The sequence below is a fragment of the Trichomycterus rosablanca genome, chromosome 18, assembly GCF_030014385.1.
Source record: "Trichomycterus rosablanca isolate fTriRos1 chromosome 18, fTriRos1.hap1, whole genome shotgun sequence".
NCBI lineage: Eukaryota > Metazoa > Chordata > Actinopteri > Siluriformes > Trichomycteridae > Trichomycterus > Trichomycterus rosablanca.
The window spans coordinates 23,351,830-23,376,144 of record NC_086005.1 but is presented as its reverse complement, the minus strand read 5'-3'; the positions used below and the strand labels follow the sequence as shown (position 1 = coordinate 23,376,144).

The window sequence follows — 24,315 nt, the reverse complement described above, 5'->3', positions numbered from 1 at the left end:
GCAAATAATCAGAGACTTGATCGTAAGCAAAAACAAAAACCAAAGAAAAAAAAACCTGCACAAGCAGACTGAAAGAATACATCAAAATTTATTTAGCTTTTCAAACTGTAAAGATTACAGCAAAATAAGCATGCAAGTCATGTGACAAACAACCCACAATTCTAATAAAGGTTAAAATGAAATGACAACATAGGTATAAGACTATTAGAGTTAGATGAGATGGACGACATGGCGTAAAACTATAAATGCTCCATCCAAGGCAGGTTCTCACGAGAGGTAATTAGTTATGTGACACTATTGCACGCGGTCGCATTAGTGTCTCGTCACAATGTGTCAGACAGGCTGTAACCTATCCGTAGACTGCTTACATAGAACTGCTGGTGAAGTACAGAAGTGAAGTGCAGAGCTTTATATCGGCTTCCACACCACGATGGCTCAAACTGGTCAGACGTTTGCGAGGAGATGCCCAGTGTATATAAAAGTGAAGAAACTGGCACTGAATAGAGTGAATCATCAAGTGTGTAAAGAAAACAGTGAAAAGCTTACAATCCTAACAGCCTAAGAAAAGTTTCTTCCCTCACTGTTAAAACAACAGCGTCGGAAGTGAATTCTAAAACGCTCGATACGCTTGCTTGCGTGAGTCTACATTCCTTTATATGCAACAATCACTTCAGCTAAAAACTAGAAACTTATTATAAAAGTATAACTTTCCTATCAAAGAGGCTTTTAAAATAGTATATTAAAAATAAAATACACAAAAAGGTAAAATCACAGCACCTGGAGGACTGGATGATTTTGCTAAAGAAAAAGCTGCCTGCTAGTCACCGAGCACTCACTCTCACAACAGAATCCTCCACTCATCACGAGATTTTGGTTTGTAGAAAGCAAAATGTTACGAAATAAAAATGTACCAAAAAAAAAAAAGGGTTTACAATCCTTTAAAACTAAACACGGGGTGGTGGGGGAGGAAACACTTCACTCGGTTTATAATACAGAAGGGATACAAAAATAGTTCTGAGGTGGTTGTAGAGTTGGCAGCGGAAACTGGTTGTAGTGGAAGAGCAAAAGTAAGATTCAGTGTCGTCGTGCTCACATGATCGAGCAGCCTCGCTTCTCAGCTCGTGGTTCTCCCTGCTGAAACATGAGCTTAAAGTCAGCACGATACATGGGTATAAATTCCCACAGACACAAAATATAAGCAAACACATATTTAATATTAAAATATAAATCACAAATAATACATGCAACTGACAACATTTACAGAGCCACTAATAAGAAAAAAATATAAATGAATCATCAAATATTAGGGTATTATAGATAAGTATGTGGCCACAGACGCACTGAAATCTTAGAAGAAGCAGCTGTTTATGAAGGTCACAGATTTTAAATTTGTGGGTAGTTTACAAATCTGTGGGTACAGTTTTGCTAAATTGAGGGTACAGTTTACAAATCCATGGGTAAGAGAACAGATTACTAAACCGTGGGTACAGATTTTGCTCTTAACATATTTTTTTCACGTTAATGACCCCTAAGGGGCTCCGTAACATTTTAATAAATGGCTAATCAGACTCCTTTGCTGCTCTGAATACAGAAATAAATATACAGTATGAATCAATGAATCCTGTCAGTTGCTCCCAGTAGGGGCGCCACATTGGACCATTCGTCAGATTATTTAATTTGGCACACTGTTTATCCCGGACACAGCCGTCCTATTTATTCGGGTTTGAAACTGGTAATAAGTGTACTGTGCCTTGTGTATTTGTGAGTCTAGCCTAGGATACAAACTCACAAAACCATCTGAAATTGTTTGATACCTTGGTGTCATCCTGGATTCCTCAGTTTATTTAAGAACTAGAAATACAAACTAATCTCGCATAGAAGTGTCCGTTTTGAAAACTAAATAAAAATATAAATAAAATTACATTTTTAGGACATATTTTTGTTCAAGGACACTCGTTCTTACTGTTGTTCACTTGCCCTAGAGTAAGGAAATGTGTAATTAGAAAGAACTTCTGCAAGTTTCTGAGAATAAGAGTGCCTCCTAGGTCATGAGCTCACCTGCCGAAGGAAGTGTGCCTCCTCAACAACCTCCACTCCCTCATCATCCTCTTCCTCCATCACTGTGGCAGTCTTGAACACTGTAGTCCTCACAGCCACCTCCTGCAAACGAGAGTAGTACAGTTAAGCAAATAAATTGGGAATGCTGCCACCTGCTGACCACTGATGGAACAGCAGTTTACAAACCATGCCGTTTTACTGATGCGACGACCTTATATCAGTGGTTCTCAACCTTGTCATTTGAGCCATAATACTGGCTGCAAACAGGTATTAATACACTGGGGAAAATAGGCCAATACCATAGACACCATAGTAAAATTGGCCCATAGCACAGAACAAGTCCTCACCTCTCCTTCTGCGTTGGTCAACACAACTTTTACATTCTCCCCAGTTCCCCAAGAGCTCTGGTTCTTCCAGATAAGGTCAGATGGAGGGCTGGCGCTTACGCCTGCATTGGATGCCCAGATCTGAAAATCACATCAATTAAATCCATTAAAATTTAATTTTTTTGTAACGATTTATTTCACATGGTGAACTTACCACCAGTACTTACAGTGACTTTCTGTCCAGCCTTCAGGACATATTTGGGGGTGAACTTGTAGGTAGCCGATGTGTCTCCGATCATTCTGGTCATCTCAAAGCCGACCATTGGCTGGTCCTAAAAACAGATTATTATTTATTTATTAACATCATTAAACATAAGTTCGGAGCAATTCCTAAAAGAACATTAAACCCACAAACCCTGCAAAGAATAACTTAGTCTGTATCATGGTCAGGATGCCACTTACTAAAATGTAAACAAAGCACAGCTGCTACTGTAGTCGTTTTCTCTGCATAATAGTTTCACTTCTTCAACTGGATAGAAAAAACCACCACCACGCCCATTTATCACCCGCTGTTGCTAGTTTCAGTGAACTTGCTTCCTATGGGGGGGGGTATTTTTGGCTGTAGTGGTTTTTTTGGCCACATTATGTACTCTTTAGACCGTCTTCATTATCTGAATGAAGTGCAATTTCATTTTAAATAAAGAAAGTAAACACCCTGTCCCGAATAAAAGCGTCTGGGTTTGCAATTCTTTCACACCTTTGCACTTTTAAACTTAGATCACTACATTTGTTACCAAATTGTGTAGTTAAAAAAGGACTTAAGGGGCTAACTACGCAATTTGGTGACCAAAATGTAGTGATCTAAGTTTAAAAGTGCAAAGGTGTGAAAGAACTGCAAACCCAGACGCTTTTACTCACCGAGCCACCGTGCCACCCATTGTTATAATACTCATTATCCTTACTTTTAACAATAATAATTATAATTTACTACTTATTATTATTTTTGACATTTATTATTTACTCATGTTTATTATAATAATTTACTCAGTTATAATAAACTCATCCTTACTGTTAACAGTAATTATAATAATTTACTTATTATTATAATTGAAATTTTTACTCATTTTATTACAATAATTCAAAACAATAGAAATATCTGAAGATTAAATTTAACTATAGGATTCAGAACAATTTTTCCATCAACTCCTTAAAATAGGGGTGTGTGTGTGTGTGTCGTAGGCCACTCCACGTAAAGGTGGCACTACAATGCCAACACGAACCAAACGCCAAAAAAACCCTCATGTCCCTTGAACACCACTGACCTGATCTGAGGTGTTGTGCAGCCGGATAAACTTTCCATCCACGTCCAGCTCGTCGATGCAGACGTTGCCGGTGGCGGAGGCCGAGTGGGCGATGCTGACACTGCTGCTGGCCTCAGATTCTTCTACGTCCACACGCTTCCTCTTGCCACGTGTGGTCCGGACGCTGCGACTGGACGAGGCCCGGGACACGGTCACGCGGGACGACGGGCTGGGGGACAGCTTCAGCCTGAATAAAAGAGCACAATGGGAAGACAACAGAGATTAAGGGTTGTGCACGTGATGAGTATTACTCCAATTTCTATTGTATTCCTGATCATATTAAAGTTGGGTAAAATTAAGCTCGTCAGGGAGGGCATCCAGGGGAAAAAAAATTTGCCAAAATCAAATATACAGACGAATGAGCCACTGTGGCGCCCCCTAATGGGAGCAGCTGAAAAGATTTCATTCATTCATTTATTCAATCACGTGTTCTTTTGGAACACAGTTGAAGTAGCAGACAAGTAATAAGAAGGTTGTTGGTTCAAGCCCCACCACCACTACTGTTGGGCCCCTAAACAAGGCCCTGAACTGCTTGCACTGTACACCGTCACAACACTAAGTGGATAAAAGCATCTGCTAAATACTGTAAATGTAAACACAAATTCCTACAACAGTTCTAAAGGTCTTACCTCTCCTCCTCGCCCTCCAGCAGCTTCCTGTAGGCACTGATCTCCATATCCAGGGCCAGTTTGACATCCAGAAGTTGTTCGTACTCGTCCAGCTGCTGCTGCATCTTGGCTCGGATCTCAGCAATCTCGCGCTCTTTATCGGCCAGCATCTTGCGGCTGAGGTCTTTCTCCTGAGCGAGAGCGGCCTCTAGGTCACTGATCCGATCCTGCCAGCCTCGAGCCTGTTTGACCAGATACGCCAACCATAAAAATTTATCATTTATTAAAAACCATTTGCTACAAATAACATACAGCCTAAGTTTAAACACATATCCTGATTTCTTTTTTTATTTTGTTTTTTTCCTATCTGCCAGCTACCTCATGTGTCCATCTGCACTGTTCCTGTCCTGTCTGCTCTTCCATTTCTGACCTCTTGTTTACCTGCTCCCATTTGTTCCATCCTACAGTCTCAGCAGTATCTGGCTCTGCTTCCTGTTTAGTACAGTAAACTACACTGCTGAAGCACGTTACACCATTGTGTCAATTGTCAAGGAGCAAGTTTACAAATATAAAACATAATTGATGGAACTATTGCCCAAGTTCGAGACTCACCCCTACCCACCCTCAGAGCACATGCACCAGCTATGTGTAAAAATTGAGAGAGAGCTGCCATTCTAAACCAGGGGAAAAAGGTGTTATATATTTATATTATTTAAAATGTAAGCTGAGCTATTTCATGTGTTCCGGAAACACAGATGCTTCTAAGGTTTTTTTTTTCTGTTTATTTATGTGTTTTTCTCCCATTTTCTTCCGATTTTAGCGTAGTCAATTTGTCTTCCACTGCTGGGAATCCCCGATTGCATTCGTACGTTGCTTTCACCACATTACACAATCCTAACTATTTAAACTGATTTACTTTATTAGCCATCGATTCCTCTGAACAGACTTTTTTCATGCAAGTTAGACACGTTAAACACAAAGAACAATCATCCAATCAAAAAGTAGGACCGCAATGGTAACGGTAGACACACGTACCTCCTTCTGCAAACTGGCCAGCTGAGCTGCCAGACTCTCGACTCTCATAGAAGACTCCTTCAGCTCCTCACGCGCCATGCTGGCTGAACTGCTGTTCATCTCTGAGGACAGGCGAATGTTCTCCACCTGAAACGGACGCACGAATGAATGTGACCAGCTTGTGGGTGAAAAGGAGAGTGAACACAGAAACACCAAAGAGGAACTAAAAAAGCACAAGGAAGTGTAACCCCGGCACTGCAGATGCTTAGAACGAGGTGTCAAAACGACAGAAAGTCCTTATTTAGAAATGTATAGCTGCAAGCTTGCATAACTCAGACTTGTTAAATAAATTCTAACCAGTATGTGCACTGTTCTTTATGGATGTGTATCTAAATTACAAAACTGTATATCAGTTTTATAAAAAAAAGTAGCTTCATTGTATGACACACATGGTAAACATGAATGTTCAAATAAATTACTGCAATCAAACTTCTTTTTTACAGTCATTTCCCATAAACAATATTTACTGGTTAATAGTCAGATTAAAAATCATTTAGGGGCATTTACAGTCTAACAAACTGTGGGGCAATCGTGACTTAGGACAAGATTTGTTGACACTTGGCCCTTAAATTGTTCCTCAAGATTCAGTAACACACTGGCTTCATATTTAATTTAATAAACAAGGTCCCATTGCTGCTCCAAAACTGCTGACACACACATCTGGACAATTAGAGGAAAACTTTAAAACTTTAAAGTTTAGACTAAACAGCCAAACCTCCCCATCACATGACTCCTGAAGTCATGAGATAGATTGGCGCCCTGCTTTGCGCCTGGTGTTTTGGTCAGTAGGTGAAAGGTGTAATATTTTTTTGCTTATTTGATTTTTTTTACACCACTTTATACACTTGTGTTATTTATGGCATGATCGGTGTTATGTTCGAGTAATATTTTTTTCTTGTTTCCATTTGTCCATTTATATGGTCAATAGGTAAAATAAAATAAAAACAGAGTTTTGTTAATTTAAAACTGTTTTAAACAGTCACTGTAACAGCTGCATAAATCATTGTTGAATCTTCTGTGTTTAAGATAAATTCTTTATATGAACTATTTTTGCATTCAAATATTCAAATTTTACAAATTCCTATACAAGGAGCCCAGAATGCAGTTCCATCAAAAAAAAGATTTTCGATCTCATGAAGTGGCTTTTTTTTACTGTAAGGAAGAACTGACGTCAATAATGACATTCAATAATGGGGCCAAAAAATAACAATAAGCTAAGCTACTGGGTCACTTCTAATACCTCCATTAGTTTGCATGAAAGTAAATGGCTCTGTACCTTAGCTATGTAGGTCTGCTCCATCTCTTCCTTGTAGAGTTTAATCTGGTCGTCGTGCTGCTGTCTCATATCAGTCAGGGCCTGAGCCAGTTTGAATTCGTACTCCTGCTGATGACCAGAGTCCACCTGCACCATCCGGGTCTCGTGTCTACGCCGAGTATCCTTGATCTCCTGGCAAGAAAGCAGAGTGGGAAAGGTTTAACAAAGTGTTAGTACATTTATTGATGGACATTAATATAGCATATTGTTGCATATCTATGTATAATATCAGTGTTGCATATCTATGTATAATATCAGTTAATGATAACAGAAACACTGATTAAGTAAAGTGGGTAGACAGGGATTTATGTTCATAGGATTGACCAAAGAGCCAAAAAAACATGGGAGCAAATATACTGTAGTCATATTCCCCAAGACCATCACTCACCATCAGTTTTTTGTTATACTTTTCAGTAGGGAGCTGTTAGAATAAATAATTAATTTTTCTAATCAAGTACCTTATGATTAGATATTTATTAATGCTAAAGAGCACATTTAAAGGCAGTGATTAATTTATTTAAAGTGTTAAAGACTGCTTAATGCTGCGCTTAGGGATACATAATGGAACCCAATGTCAACTGCATGTGTGCCATAATCATCAAAAACCATAAGTAATTACTTCATTTTAGAACCAGCTGGGTGTGGATGTTAGAATTCACACTAGGTGAGGTGCAAATTACAGAGTAACACCTCAGTGATTTTTACATTGATCCACCTTTAGCATGTGTGATTACCACAAACCAGAATATCATTACGTTTCACTAAACATGCGATGCTGGCCAAGAATGAACACCCCCACCCGACACCTGTGATGCCACTGGTTTCCTCTTTCAGTCAGTCCTCTTTCCCACATGCAGCCGTGACGGGCACAAGTGAGGCGTTCCTTCAAGCACTTGTGCAGGCACCTTGACCAGACAGTAGATGCCACTGCTGCATAGGCACTACATCCTTTGTCTGTAGAGTGCTTGAGAAGGTACTCACACTAGTTGACAGCTTTGAACACTTAAATAATTAATTAATTAAAGATCATTCACAACTTAAATCTCCAAATCTGCACCAAAATTTATGTTTATAGTATATAGAGAGCTGTTTATATACGTAGACCAAGCAGGAATCTACACAGCATTTGGCTTTGTCTTTGGGATGATGGATTGGTGTTATGGCCAGGGTAGTCCTGCCTTACCTATAAAGTAGTTAAAAAGTAATGTCACTCAGCTCACACAGCTGTTACTCTTGGTTATGTTTACATTTGCTGCAAGACCACACTGACATCAACAACTCAAATCTCAGAACCTAGACCAACTGTCACTTACCTCTTCAAACATGTTCTTTCTGAACTCGAGGTCCTCCATCAGGCTCTGGCAGCGGTTCTCTAGATCCACTCTCAGCAGAGTCTCGTCACCCAGTTGCTTCTTTGCTGAGGCCAAACCTGCCTCGAACTGCAACATGGGCAGACATTATGATCTGTTTGGGGTAATACTTTGTATAACTTTAAACAGCCAGATTAAAGCATTAATGAACAAGGTGTATACCTCCTTGAGCTGGGCCTGCATGTCGGCCAGTGTCACTTCTAGGGTTTTCTTCTCAGAAAGAGCAGTAGCGAGACTGGCCTCCTTATTGTTCAGAAGCGCCTCCACGTCCTTCAGTCTGGCCTGGCAACTAGCCAGGTCAGAATCTTTCCTAGCATAGCTACAAACACAAACGGAGGTCATCATTAGATTTTTAATATGAGTCGACAGTGGGGTAATGTTTACAGCTGAAATGTTTTTAACAGTTTACTACAATTTAACATGTAGTGCTTTGGTAATGCACATCACTGTGTTGGTGTTTAAGAGAGCTAAGAATGATGGGGCATAGATGACCTGAGGCCTTAAACAAAACATCTGATGAAAAGGAATGAGGCGTGACCCACCAAAAACCCTTTCATCAGGGGGACACACCAGGCCTATCAGTCTAGTTTCTTTTTGTAGACTTAAAAGGGAGGAGCGCTCAATCACACATGTAATCACCCAATCCTTATAACATAATTACATTCAGTCAAGAGCTTCTGATTACTACCAACAAAAGAAAACTAAGGAGCAAGTTAAGGAACTGTCAAAAGTACAATAATCAATTTAGAATGTCAAGAACAGATAAACAAACAGCAGCGCTGTCCTATTCATGCCTTTTCCCTCTCTAAATATTATACATCAAACTATTAAACTTCCGAGTTGGAGTAATGGGATTGGATATCGTTTGTATAAATTCCTCGTTTTGATTTCAAAATTTAAAAAAGGTTAAATGTTTAAATACCAATAATATCCTTATTTTTTTAAGTGTTAACTAAGCATTCACAAAGTCAACAGGCTAAAATGACCTCATGTTTATTATAGTTCTTCAAATTTATTAAAAGTATGAAAAATGCCTGCAACCAAATAAACTAAGTAATTACATAAAACATCATAAAACAGGGTGAGTTAAATATATATAAAAAAAATCTGCACATCAGTCTTTTCTGGCCATTTTGTTGTTGCGTTTTATAAAGTGAAGCCACACTTTTGACCATTTATGTCTTAAGGTTAGCCATGCAAGCCAGCTCTGGCCTGCTATTATAGATAGATAGATACTTTAATTTCCTTTGGGATCGATAAAGATGCCATGTTGATGGGTGACATGGTAATGTAGACAGGTCCTGGCAGAAATGTATGTACATCATTGAAGGTAGATATCCTTCTTAACAATAATAAAGCATTATAGCATTTAGGAACTACTAGCAGAACAGAAATTTTATTTGTACCCAGTACTTACTGTCTCGTATTCGGTTCTAAACTGAAACTGAGGTTCGGTTCCCAACACTGGTGAGGTGCATGAAGACTTGCAAGTTAGTTCGGTACATCAGTGAAGAAGTGAACAACGTTACAGGAGTGAAGGAATGCAAAGCCTGGCCAACTTGCTAATCTACCAAAGTATGGGTGAATAAGGGGTCATGGACTGTGCAGCGGAGACTAACTGGCTATGCTAAATTAGAAGGAGAGGGAGAAAATGCACAAATAAAACATAAAAAATATTCAATACTAGCGCAGCGTCACATTTCAGCTATGAGAATGCGTCTTCTCCCAACGGCTGAGTTAAGGCTAGTACAATTCAACTAGTTTAGTATACCATAAAGCTGTTTTGGTTCTGTAAATAATCCCACTTCACTCACAGTGCAGCTCTAAAGGGCTTGTCCAGAAAAACAGCCAGCAATCCAGCTAGCTTTTCTCTCTGGGACCACTGCTTGTGATTAGAACACAGGACCCGACTGCTATGGCGTGTGCGCTTTTCTACTGAAGATTTAGTTCTGCACTTCATTTCCTGGTGTTTATTTAAAAAAAAAAAAGCTTCACTATCAAGACTTCATGCTTTAGACGGGCTGCACCAACATTCCTTATGTACTAGATACGTTATAGCTCTTCGGGGACGCAGGCTTATGAACTTTGGTGTGGTGACATTGCCATTAAGGGGATTGTGGTAAGTAACACCACATTGTGTGGATGCACGCAGCTCAGGGGATTCTGATGAGTTATTAGACATTATTCGGAAATATTATTATAAACACTGATATTCTACTGCAACAAGCTGCAATTTCATTCACTGCCATGTGAACACAACCCAAGTATCTCTGAAGTAAGGGGCCAACCACAAATACCAGGACATCCACGAGGCTGTACTTGTTGAAGACAAGATGTGAATGAAAAGAATTCCAGCAATGCGGTACCTTAATGTTGACAGGAAGTGAGATAGTAAGCCATCTTCAAAAGGCCCAATAAAAAGAAATATTTCTCTTTGGCCAAAAAACACGAATGGAGACATGTTTAACATAAACAAAGGGGTATGTGTGCACCAAGAAACAGCTGTGCACCTGCTTGATTGTCCAGCTAGTCAAGTAGCAGAATCACAATGCTTATGCCAAGTTCACACTACATGACTTTCAAAGTGTTCAGATCACTACAGCTCACACTATGCAACTTGAGCTCTTGTAATCAGGAGTGCTTGTGGTCTTCACACTACACGATTACTTGGCGATAGGGGATCACACACTACACGATATTTCACCAGGAGGCATCTGTCTGGTCTCCCAAACTATATTTTGTCACGAAAACACACGCAATAAGTGTCGAGGGGTTTAATGATGCCACGTCCAAAAATGCACGTCAACAAGAAGTGAGCGATCAAAGTCGGTTGTGCACCGATATGCAACGTAAAAGCAAGGAAGAAAAATAAAAGAAACTGGGCGACGCAGTGGATTTGGTTACACGGCCTGCAGCGATTCCCTGTTCTGCAGAGTTGGAGGTAAATACATATTTTTTTGCAATGCAACATTGGGACTATGGTTTGGCATGGATGATAAGTCACAAATCTTGTAAAGCTTGTTTGCGCTGATGTATTCTGATAGAAACTATATTGTGCCCCTCCCCCACACATTTACAACTTCTGCTCCGGGTTTCTCCTCACCCCGTATCTTGCATTCTCATTGACTGGAGTTCGACACCTGATCAAAAGACTTTAAACACTACAGGACTCTGGGTCAGCAACAGGTCCAGATATTTGGCATGCTAGATATTTTTGGAGTCTGCTTTGGATCAAGTTGTTGAACAGTTCACACATGAGTTGGCGCATCTAGCATCTAGTGTAGTGTGAACTAGGCACTAGCATTCACACACTAACTTACAATTTAACGAAAAACAAAACTAAGCAGAAACACCACCTCAATGTATTTTATTTTATTTAAGCATTCTCTCCCAATTTAGTGGAGCCAATCAGTCTTCCACTGTTGGGAAGCCCGACCCTGATGACTGGACAACTAACTGAATCAGCAGTGTTTATGCAATTGTACAACACGTCCTTACGTTACGAAAGGCAGAAAAGACAGAAAGGCAGGCAACACAAACACAAACATTAAAGTCTACATTTTAATGATGCTGTAAGTATCCAGATTCTTGTGCCCACTCCTACCATAAATTCAAATAATATCCAAAATCAAACATAATTTATTTATACAAAGCTTGAAAACACATTTGAAATGGCTTAACAGACAAGAAGTGCAAATTCCATAAATGTTTTTACTAAGTCACATGTTGCATAACATCGTCATATGTTCGAGATAATCTGTTTTGGTATGAAGAGACCCAGCCGAGTGTAATTTGCACATGGAATGTACTGAAATCATGAGCTGACCAGTTTCTCCCAACAGCATTTTGGCTTAACACGAGTTACAAAACATGTGAACAGTGCAGTTATAAAAGTACTTTATAAATACAGTACAGTCGCTACGTGGTAGAGCGATTTGAGTGGTCTCACCAACATTTGACCACGAACATTAACTCAGCAAATCTTTCCATGGCAAATGCATACTGGCTTTATAACCTGGACAAAGGGACACTTCTCAGGAGTAGGGCAACCAGCTGTTCCTATACAAACGTCCTGCAGCTGCCATGTCATTCAAACATCTACAGGCTGTTATAACTTGACTTAAGGAGCAAAAAGGCCTTTACCAGTAATGTATAAAAAACCTATCATGTAAACCAATGGCTCACATTAACTTAATCTGTTGTTTAGTTATCTGGTCAGGAACTTCCTGCAACAACCTTTTTTCCCCAAACAAACTCCAGATGAATGAGATTTTCAGAGCTCATCCAGTCCCAGGCACATACACACGCCTTCTGCTAAGAAAACAGCTACCCACGCACAAAGCCACATGTTAGAAATAAAGAGAGTCTGTTCCACTAACTTAGGAACAGGTGGTTAAAAGTGTGCTTTCTGCTGTAGTCAATCAACTGACTTTCCATCGTACAGCATTTCGTATAATAGCAGTATAAAAACCACCACAGGCAGAAAGGGTATGAATTGAAGGAAAATACAATTAAGAAAGCTAAAATGCATAGCCATCATTTTTAGAATTCTTTTAGGAACGGTGGAATTTCCTGCACTGGGTCCAACAGTAATACTTCGATTACAAATGTGGACGTTACTCATATACTTGAGCCAGGTTAAATGTTTTATATAATATAAAAACTTACACCAATTGTGTGATGAATAGTGCAAAGCAAGCTCGAGAAACAGACACTTAAACCAAGAGGTATTTTTATTATCTCAAACTAACCAGACAGTATGTCTTTGGACTGTAGAAGGAAACTGCAGCACCTGTAGGAAACCCACAGACATGGGAAGAACATGCAAACTCCACACAGAAAGGATCCAGATCGCTCCACCTGGGAATCAAACCCAGGACCTTCTTGCTGTGAGTGCTACCTACTTAGCCACCACAGTTAATGGTATTAATAATTAATTCCATAGAGCATCAGTAAATTACTACAACCAAAATAACTCTGGATCTGGAACTCATTCCTCTCAGGCTTCTTAGAACCTTGATGCTACTAAGAACTGGCCAGCATGCACCAGTTTTTATTGGAACCAAGGGTGCATCATTAAGAGAGGGCGTTTCACATGCATCATGGAAGTAAACAGTAGTAACTTCATATCCAGTGCTACTTTCCAGTTTCTTTTCACGAAATAAAAGCCACATAATTGCTGCATTTCCTCCACAGACCACTATATGCTCTTCGACCATGTCGCCATTGATGCTTTCTCTTTTCTCTTTCACCCGACATGCCCACAGAGATGCTGAAAATTCTACTATTATTTGGTTCCAGCTGAAAACAAACATTCCAGGTTCTGAACCCTTTTACTTTTGGTAAAAACGTGCCAAAAGATTCACATTATGTGCACGGCGGCTACCAGAGGATGCATGGTTCCTGCATGTTGCCCCTTTGATAAACTATATACTACCCTACTAAACAGCATGCCAGTATACCAATTACTAATTAGACATACTATTCATAGGGCTCTTTTGATGTTTGCAATCTTTATTTCTTCTTCTGTAAAGTCTTCTGTACTGTTTCTCTGTAACAGTAATAAGTACACTACACAGCCTCCACAATCACATACCCTTATATTTTATCTCTCTGCCCAAATAAAAAATAAAAAATAATAAAAAATAAATAAAAATAAATAAATAAATAAAATAAAAAAAAAAGCCCACAACTATAGGAAACACCACTTTGTTCAAGACTTTATGGTGACGGAATGGAATTTGTTGCATCAGCAGATTAGACAAGACCCTCAGCTGTCCAAATATGGGACTTACAAAAGCTTACAAAAATCTAAATAAGTCTAAAATAAACATGATGTAATATCACCCAGTGCAACCTAACCCTACCCAAACAACCAACAAACTGGTGACAAACTGGGCAGCATGAGGCTTCTATTAAACTATTAACATGAAAAGTCAGGAGACTTAGACACTGCACAAGACCTCTCTATCAGGTTACCATATCTGTTAAACAAATTACTAGTAAGGTACTGGACTTGTGACTGTAGACTGAAAATGGGTGGAGAAAGCAGCATGTGTCTTTAATGACTGACTGAAGTGCCTTTTTTATGACTAATGGTCGGTCACTGAACTTAGACTACACATTACCAAACAACTTGATTGTATCCCACAAATTAAGCCATATATAGTTGATATATTGATTTACATTGAAATTGCTGTACTGCTTGAGCAAAAGAAGGGAACTGATATTGAGAACGTACAACAATACAATGCTAGTTGGGTTGGATCAAAACGGAACCATGTTCTTGCCACAAATAATGCCAGAGTTCAATTGGGACCAGAGCAAGACCACCTCTTTTCAAGGGTCTTGATGTGGTCGTTTTGGGTCCGTATCCATGATTACTGTTTTCACACCCAACCAAAAGAATCGCACCAAACGAGACAAACAAATTCAGGTGTAAAAAAAAAATAAGAAAATAAAAAAATTAGAAAACTATTGTTCAGTATTGCCATCTCATAAACATAAGTACAAGATTAGTCTTTAAGAGACAGAGGCTGAGAAAGTCTGAATATTGTGGTTCATTAATGGGGCATCAATGCTGGATTGTGTACACACAAAAAGCTCATCTAAACCTTGGCTTCTGTATGTACTTGACATTTATTGTGCAGGTATGTTGCCATATAGGGGACATAGAGGACAATTCCATTATTCCTATTACTTTCATTAATCAAAGTATAAAAACTAATAATTAATAGCAAAACTATTAAACTATCTACAAAAATATATAAACTGGTAAGTACTTTTTCGCACACCAGTCTAGTACAAGTCTTCGCTGAGGGAAGCTAATTTACACTGGTGCTCTGTCTGTATAGCCTAGACAGGAAGTTGGAAAAGGAAGAGAGACCAAACCCTAAGAAAAAAAATACTACACTCCTATGTAATGAGAAATAGCATTCAACACATTCCAGCCTTCTCCAGCCATGTGATCTTGGAAATGACCTTGACAAATTACATGGTTGCAACACAGTCTTGGTAAAAACTACAAACTAAAAACTACATCCACAGATTTACACTTTAAGTGGCAACAAGGGCAAAAATCGTGTGGCAAGTCTACAAGCCACATATATTTAAATGTTGTCTACATCATGCTTGACCTGGGCCTTCATTTAAACTGCCACAAGGTTAAAGGTACCTCCCCTTCCTCGCTGGAGGCAAAGGTGTGGTGCTTGGAAAAAGGTCCAGTCTTTAGCGTGTATGACACCCAAGTGCTAAACATCACACTAATTTAACACAGAATAATAACCGAGGTTTAACTGACCTGCACGTTCATACAATATGATTAGACAATCCATGCTTCAGGATGCCTTTTTTTCCATGAGCTTAGGACACGTGCTAAGAAGCAAGATGTACACTTTGTTTCATTGAACACCTTTACAGTCCAAGACGTCGAACACATTTTAGTGAGTCGCAACTTCATAATGATAATGAACGCAAGCCGAGGTGCAAAAGAAGTTTGGGGACCGCTGATGTACACACAAATCTGAATCTGTGCTAACAAAGCATGCTGTTTTCAACTAAGCTCACTTAGATTTTGACTTCTTACTAGGGATGTTAACGAATAGCCATCAAAAAGTTGTTCAATTAACGTTGTCGGGTTGTGCATACGGCAGTGGACTCACAATCAAGAATTAGAAATGACTTGATAAATCATAAAGGAGGGAATTTAGGATATGATTTATTTTAAACAGAAGGTTGCCGGTTCAAGCCCCACCACCACCAAGTTGCCACTGTTGGGTCCCTGAGCAGGGCCCTTAACCCTCAATTGCTCATTGTGTAAGTCGCTTTGGATAAAAGCGTCTGCTAAATGCTGAAAATGTAAAATGTAAATGTAAATTTAAAGTAAAGGAGGGAACCATTGAAATACATGTTGAGAAAAAATTTGAAGTCACTTTATTCCCAAAGGTGCATGCATGTGTACGTGCATGGATTGATGAATAGATAACAGAGTTATAACGTTCGAAAATTCTATTTTAGTATACAATTTTTAGCTGCTGATATTTAATAAAATATTTTTGTATTAATAGGTAATGGTGGTATTTTTTTCATGTTATCATATTGCTTAATGTGGAACATGCTGACTGGAGATGATTAATTCAAACCAACACTTAATTCAATGAATTAAGACAAAAGTAAAAAGTGTTTTGAAATCTGCCACAACAGAACTTGAGGCCAACTAACAAACTCCTTATAGCTTCTTACCTAAGGATTCCTTTTTAAAATGAGACCAAATCATGTTCTTCCTCTAATAACAAACCATCAGTTTACTTGGAAGTGTTGATGTTTTAAGTAAATGTATTAAAATGTAAATAAATAAACCACACCATTATATGCTCATTATTTGTGATAAAATCAAACGTCTCTATAAGAATGAAAATGAAACCCACATTAAATGGCAAAAAAGAATGTTATCAAACAAGTTGCTCAAGATGTTAAAGGAACCAAGTTATTTTGTAGTTAAATTTATGTTTTACATGAGTAAACAAAGGCTAACTGATAAGACGAAGAACAATGACGCTGGAAAGCAATATCTCACCACATAGTAATGTAAGTAAACAGTGTAGATCATGCTCATAGGTTATGTTTTTGATAAAGCAGAAATCTCCAAGCTGCTGAATATCCTTATTTTACTTGTACTTTATATTAACTTATAAAAGTTTTTTCTTTCACAAGGTTACCAGTTCAAGCCCCACCGCCACCAAGTTGCCACTGTTGGGTCCCTGAGCAAGGCCCTTAACCCTCAATTGCTTGGATTGTATTTGGTCATAATTCTATGTCACTTTGAATAAAAGCATCTGCCAAATACCACAAATTTAAATGTAAATTGCTAAACAAACACAACCCCTTGTTTTAATGTTGCGGGGGCACCTATTAATGCAGTTGATTTATTTGAATATAATAACAGGTACTGCATTACTGTTAGAGTTTTTATTGACCCCATCAATACTAAAATAATAAAGCTCTGTATTTATAGCATGCAGATATGGCTTTAAATTGCATTTAAATGGGGGCAATATGTTAGTGATATTTATACTAAAAAGTGCAGTAGCTTGGTAACATATGGTATAAAAATTTAATTTAAATGTAGCTTCTGGCGAATATACTGATGAGAAAACAAGACGGGACAGAAAGTCCCATTCTGCCCCCACCCCTGCCTCAGGGAAACCAGTATCCCCCAAGGGCGTTTGGGGGACTTACTGTTAGGCTAAACGGACTGCTTGAAGCTTTTAGAAAGGATTTAAATGTCATATATATTTAAATAACTAACTTAACTGCAACCATTCACTGTATTCCATACAGTCCTCTGAGCACCTCAGTTTTCTTTCCACAAAGCTCAACTTTAATAACTGTGTATAGCATTATAGAGAGGAGAGAGAGAACGCCTTTGTGTGTCATTTATACATATACAGATGTACAGTACAACAAAATTCTCTTTTTGCATATCCCAGCTTGTTTGGAAGCTGGGGTCAGAGTGCAGGGTCAGCCATCGTATGGCACCCTGGAGCAGAGAGGGTTATGGGCATAACAGTGGCCGCATGGCCGAGCTGGGATTTGAACTATACTAAACTAAAGTGCACTATACTATACTGTATTATAATATATTAAACTAATCTACACTACTGTGCACTATAATATATTATACTAATCTACACTACACTAATGTGAACCATACTATATTGTACTAATCTACACTACTGTGCACTACACTATATTATACTAATCTACACTACACTAAAGTGAACCATACTATATTATACTAATCTACACTACACTAATGTGCACTATACTAATCTACACTACACTAATGTGCACTATACTATATTTTACTAATCTACACTACACTAATGTGCACTATACTATATTATTCTACACTATATTATACTAATCTACACTATATTATACTAATCTATACCACACTATATTATACTAATCTACACTACACTAATGTGCACTATACTATATTATACTAATCTACACTACACTAATGTGCACTATACTATATTATACTAATCTACACTACACTAATGTGCACTATACTATATTATTCTACACTATATTATACTAATCTACACTATATTATACTAATCTATACCACACTATATTATACTAATCTACACTACACTAATGTGCACTATACTATATTATACTAATCTACACTACACTAATGTGCACTATACTATATTATTCTACACTATATTATACTAATCTACACTATATTATACTAATCTATACCACACTATATTATACTAATCTACACTACACTAATGTGCACTATACTATATTATACTAATCTACACTACACTAATGTGCACTATACTATATTATTCTACACTATATTATACTAATCTACACTATATTATACTAATCTATACCACACTATATTATACTAATCTACACTACACTAATGTGCACTATACTATATTATACTAATCTACACTAATGTGCACTATACTATATTATTCTATACTATATTATACTAATCTACACTATATTATACTAATCTATACCACACTATATTATACTAATCTACACTACACTAATGTGCACTATACTAATCTACACTACACTAATGTGCACTATACTATATTTTACTAATCTACACTACACTAATGTGCACTATACTATATTATTCTACACTATATTATACTAATCTATACCACACTATATTATACTAATCTATACCACACTATATTATACTAATCTACACAACACTATTATATTATACTAATCTACACTACACTAATGTGCACTATGCTATATTATATTATACTAATCTACACTACACTGTATTATATTATACTAATCTACACTACACTAATGTGCACTATACTATATTATACTAATCTACACAACACTATTATATTATACTAATCTACACTACACTAATGTGCACTATGCTATATTATATTATACTAATCTACACTACACTGTATTATATTATACTAATCTACACTACACTAATGTGCACTATACTATATTATACTAATCTACACAACACTATTATATTATACTAATCTACACTACACTAATGTGCACTATGCTATATTATACTAATCTACACTACACTGTATTATATTATACTAATCTACACTACACTATTGTGCACTACACTATATTATACTAATCTACACTACAGCAATGTGCACTACACTATATTATACTAATCTACACTATATTATATTATACTAATCTACACTACATTAATGTGCACTATACCATATTATACTAATCTACACTATTATACTAATCTACACTACACTATATTATATTATACTAATCTACACTACACTATACCATATTATACTAATCTACACTATATTATACTAATCTACACTACACTAATGTGCACTACACTATTATATTATACTAATCTACACTACATTATATTATACTAATCTACACTACACTATATTATATTATACTAATCTACACTACACTATACTATATTATACTAATCTACACTATATTATACTAATCTATACCACACTATATTATACTAATCTACACTACACTAATGTGCACTATACTAATCTACACTACACTAATGTGCACTATACTATATTTTACTAATCTACACTACACTAATGTGCACTATACTATATTATTCTACACTATATTATACTAATCTATACCACACTATATTATACTAATCTATACCACACTATATTATACTAATCTACACAACACTATTATATTATACTAATCTACACTACACTAATGTGCACTATGCTATATTATATTATACTAATCTACACTACACTGTATTATATTATACTAATCTACACTACACTAATGTGCACTATACTATATTATACTAATCTACACAACACTATTATATTATACTAATCTACACTACACTAATGTGCACTATGCTATATTATATTATACTAATCTACACTACACTGTATTATATTATACTAATCTACACTACACTAATGTGCACTATACTATATTATACTAATCTACACAACACTATTATATTATACTAATCTACACTACACTAATGTGCACTATGCTATATTATACTAATCTACACTACACTGTATTATATTATACTAATCTACACTACACTATTGTGCACTACACTATATTATACTAATCTACACTACAGCAATGTGCACTACACTATATTATACTAATCTACACTATATTATATTATACTAATCTACACTACATTAATGTGCACTATACCATATTATACTAATCTACACTATTATACTAATCTACACTACACTATATTATATTATACTAATCTACACTACACTATACCATATTATACTAATCTACACTATATTATACTAATCTACACTACACTAATGTGCACTACACTATTATATTATACTAATCTACACTACATTATATTATACTAATCTACACTACACTATATTATATTATACTAATCTACACTACACTATACTATATTATACTAATCTACACTATATTATACTAATCTATACCACACTATATTATACTAATCTACACTACACTAATGTGCACTATACTAATCTACACTACACTAATGTGCACTATACTATATTTTACTAATCTACACTACACTAATGTGCACTATACTATATTATTCTACACTATATTATACTAATCTATACCACACTATATTATACTAATCTATACCACACTATATTATACTAATCTACACAACACTATTATATTATACTAATCTACACTACACTAATGTGCACTATGCTATATTATATTATACTAATCTACACTACACTGTATTATATTATACTAATCTACACTACACTAATGTGCACTATACTATATTATACTAATCTACACAACACTATTATATTATACTAATCTACACTACACTAATGTGCACTATGCTATATTATATTATACTAATCTACACTACACTGTATTATATTATACTAATCTACACTACACTAATGTGCACTATACTATATTATACTAATCTACACAACACTATTATATTATACTAATCTACACTACACTAATGTGCACTATGCTATATTATACTAATCTACACTACACTGTATTATATTATACTAATCTACACTACACTATTGTGCACTACACTATATTATACTAATCTACACTACAGCAATGTGCACTACACTATATTATACTAATCTACACTATATTATATTATACTAATCTACACTACATTAATGTGCACTATACCATATTATACTAATCTACACTATTATACTAATCTACACTACACTATATTATATTATACTAATCTACACTACACTATACCATATTATACTAATCTACACTATATTATACTAATCTACACTACACTAATGTGCACTACACTATTATATTATACTAATCTACACTACATTATATTATACTAATCTACACTACACTATATTATATTATACTAATCTACACTACACTATACTATATTATACTAATCTACACTATATTATACTAATCTATACCACACTATATTATACTAATCTACACTACACTAATGTGCACTATACTAATCTACACTACACTAATGTGCACTATACTATATTTTACTAATCTACACTACACTAATGTGCACTATACTATATTATTCTACACTATATTATACTAATCTATACCACACTATATTATACTAATCTATACCACACTATATTATACTAATCTACACAACACTATTATATTATACTAATCTACACTACACTAATGTGCACTATGCTATATTATATTATACTAATCTACACTACACTGTATTATATTATACTAATCTACACTACACTAATGTGCACTATACTATATTATACTAATCTACACAACACTATTATATTATACTAATCTACACTACACTAATGTGCACTATGCTATATTATATTATACTAATCTACACTACACTGTATTATATTATACTAATCTACACTACACTAATGTGCACTATACTATATTATACTAATCTACACAACACTATTATATTATACTAATCTACACTACACTAATGTGCACTATGCTATATTATACTAATCTACACTACACTATTATATTATACTAATCTACACTACACTATTGTGCACTACACTATATTATACTAATCTACACTACAGCAATGTGCACTACACTATATTATACTAATCTACACTATATTATATTATACTAATCTACACTACATTAATGTGCACTATACCATATTATACTAATCTACACTATTATACTAATCTACACTACACTATATTATATTATACTAATCTACACTACACTATACCATATTATACTAATCTACACTATATTATACTAATCTACACTACACTAATGTGCACTACACTATTATATTATACTAATCTACACTACATTATATTATACTAATCTACACTACACTATATTATATTATACTAATCTACACTACACTATATTATATTATACTAATCTACACTACACTATATTATATTATACTAATCTACACTACACTATATTATATTATACTAATCTACACTACACTAATGTGTATGAGAGAAAGAAAGTCACTATATAAACCAAGTGTCTATAAATTACAAATACAGCTGCAGGGGAGAGATTTTAATATAATACGCTTAAGTTAGGTTTAGAACAAATGCAACTGTATGGATTACTGTTGCTAATAATAACAGTGTTCCGCACAACGCTTCAGTTTTGTTTTGTTTATTTGGCTGATCAAACTGAATTAATTAGAGCTTAAATACATGTAAGACAATACTCTGGAGATACTGTGTAGTTGTGAAAAGTGCGGTGAATCAGAACCCCGTTAGACACAATTGGCGGGCCATTTTAAAACCTGCTGGCAACAAACATGAAGATAAATGAATCCACTGAAGCAAACTAACTATATACAGACACGCGGATATACAGACAGGTGACACTCACTTCTGCAGCAGCTGTTCGTGCTCAGTCTGAAGTTTTCCCAGCTCGATCTGCAGCCTGGCCCGCTCTTTAGCGGTATCATCCAGAGAGCGCCGCGCGTCCGCCAGCTCGGTCTCATACAGCGACCTGAGGCCGGTCAGCTCCCGGCTCCTCACCTCCTCTCTATCGGACAGCTGCAGGTGCAGCACGCTGTTCTCCGACTCCAAACTGCGCACTTTATCGATATAAACAGCGAGCCGGTCGTTGAGGTGCTTCAGCTCCTCTTTCTCCTGCAGCCGGCTGATTCTGGTGGGGCTTAACGGTGTGCCGCTACCGCCGGTGCTGGCGCGGCTGCTCATTCTCTGACCCGCCGGTGTGGAAGTCGCTGTCGCCATTGTTAAAGTGGAACTGAAATGTAAACGAGTCCTTGAGTTTGAGCAGATAAAACGCTGAGAGTCTCACAATGTAAATATGCTGAACAGGCTTTGTAGTAGCAACACGCTGTAAAACGACCTGGTTAAATATAGTAGTCCTTAAATAAGGCCTTAAATAAATTATCTTTCATTAAAAAATACGCGGTTACTTTAAAATCCGTCCCGCATTAAAAAATAACTCCCGGAACAGAACAAATCCAAACAATGAATAAAACACAACACAAAAGCCTCTAATCTCACACTAACCGCTCACTTCGTGCTCCAACCGAATGAAAGAATGGGCTTGACTAATATGGCCGTTTATCGGGATGAGACCCTCACGTGACCCTCAGGGACCAATCACTAGTGGCGACGCAGCCGGGCGTTTTCAACTGAGCGTCCGAAACAAAATTCAAATAAAGTCGAATGCGGGCAGTAATGCGCAAATAATGCGCAACCACGCACACGTGCTGCTGAAAGCACAGGGTTTATTGTCATACATTTGCATTTTTCTTTCTAAAACAGACCCACCCTCTTTTACATTCATACGTTACTACAGTCTACACTACACTCATGTGCACTATACCGTACTATACTACACTCATGTGCACTATACCGTACTATACTACATTCATGTGCACTATACCGTACTATACTACACTCATGTGCACTATACCGTACTATACTACACTCATGTGCACTATACGATATTATATTATACTAATCTACACTACACTAATATGCACCATACTGTACTACACTACACTCATGTGCACTATACCGTACTATACTACACTCATGTGCACTATACCGTACTATATCACACTCATGTGCACTATACCGTACTATACTACACTCATGTGCACTATACCGTACTATACTACATTCATGTGCACTATACCGTACTATACTACACTCATGT

General features: G+C 36.5%; 1 protein-coding gene across 4 annotated transcripts; it reads right to left on the bottom strand.

Moving 5' to 3' along the window:
* Window positions 1-80: 80 nt before the first annotated feature.
* Window positions 81-23,463, bottom strand: lmnb1 (lamin B1). 4 transcript variants are annotated; one of them, XM_063014105.1, is made up of 12 exons: window positions 23,005-23,463; window positions 8,275-8,431; window positions 8,056-8,181; window positions 6,704-6,874; window positions 5,389-5,514; window positions 4,732-4,845; window positions 4,375-4,595; window positions 3,707-3,932; window positions 2,612-2,716; window positions 2,406-2,525; window positions 2,059-2,160; window positions 81-1,134 (listed from the first exon to the last, which is right to left on the bottom strand). In XM_063014105.1, the coding sequence occupies exons 1-12, from the start codon at window positions 23,373-23,375 to the stop codon at window positions 1,090-1,092; spliced, it is 1,884 nt and encodes a 627-aa protein (XP_062870175.1). In that variant the 5' UTR covers window positions 23,376-23,463; the 3' UTR covers window positions 81-1,089. The 4 variants fall into 4 exon arrangements, with proteins under 4 accessions (XP_062870175.1, XP_062870176.1, XP_062870177.1 ...); XM_063014106.1 differs by having other exon boundaries at window positions 81-1,131; XM_063014107.1 differs by lacking the exon at window positions 4,732-4,845.
* Window positions 23,464-24,315: the final 852 nt, after the last annotated feature.

Bases quoted from the DNA above. Each gene is read 5' to 3' on its own strand.
- lmnb1 (XM_063014105.1), bottom strand. From the start codon at position 23,375: ATGGCGACAGCGACTTCCACACCGGCGGGTCAGAGAATGAGCAGCCGC. The intron at 8,432-23,004 runs GTGAGTGTCACC...TTGTGTTTGTAG, and splicing joins CACGAACAGCTGCTGCAGAA to CTATGCTAGGAAAGATTCTG. The intron at 1,135-2,058 runs GTGAGCTCATGA...CTCATGTTTCAG, and splicing joins AGGCACACTTCCTTCGGCAG to CAGGGAGAACCACGAGCTGA.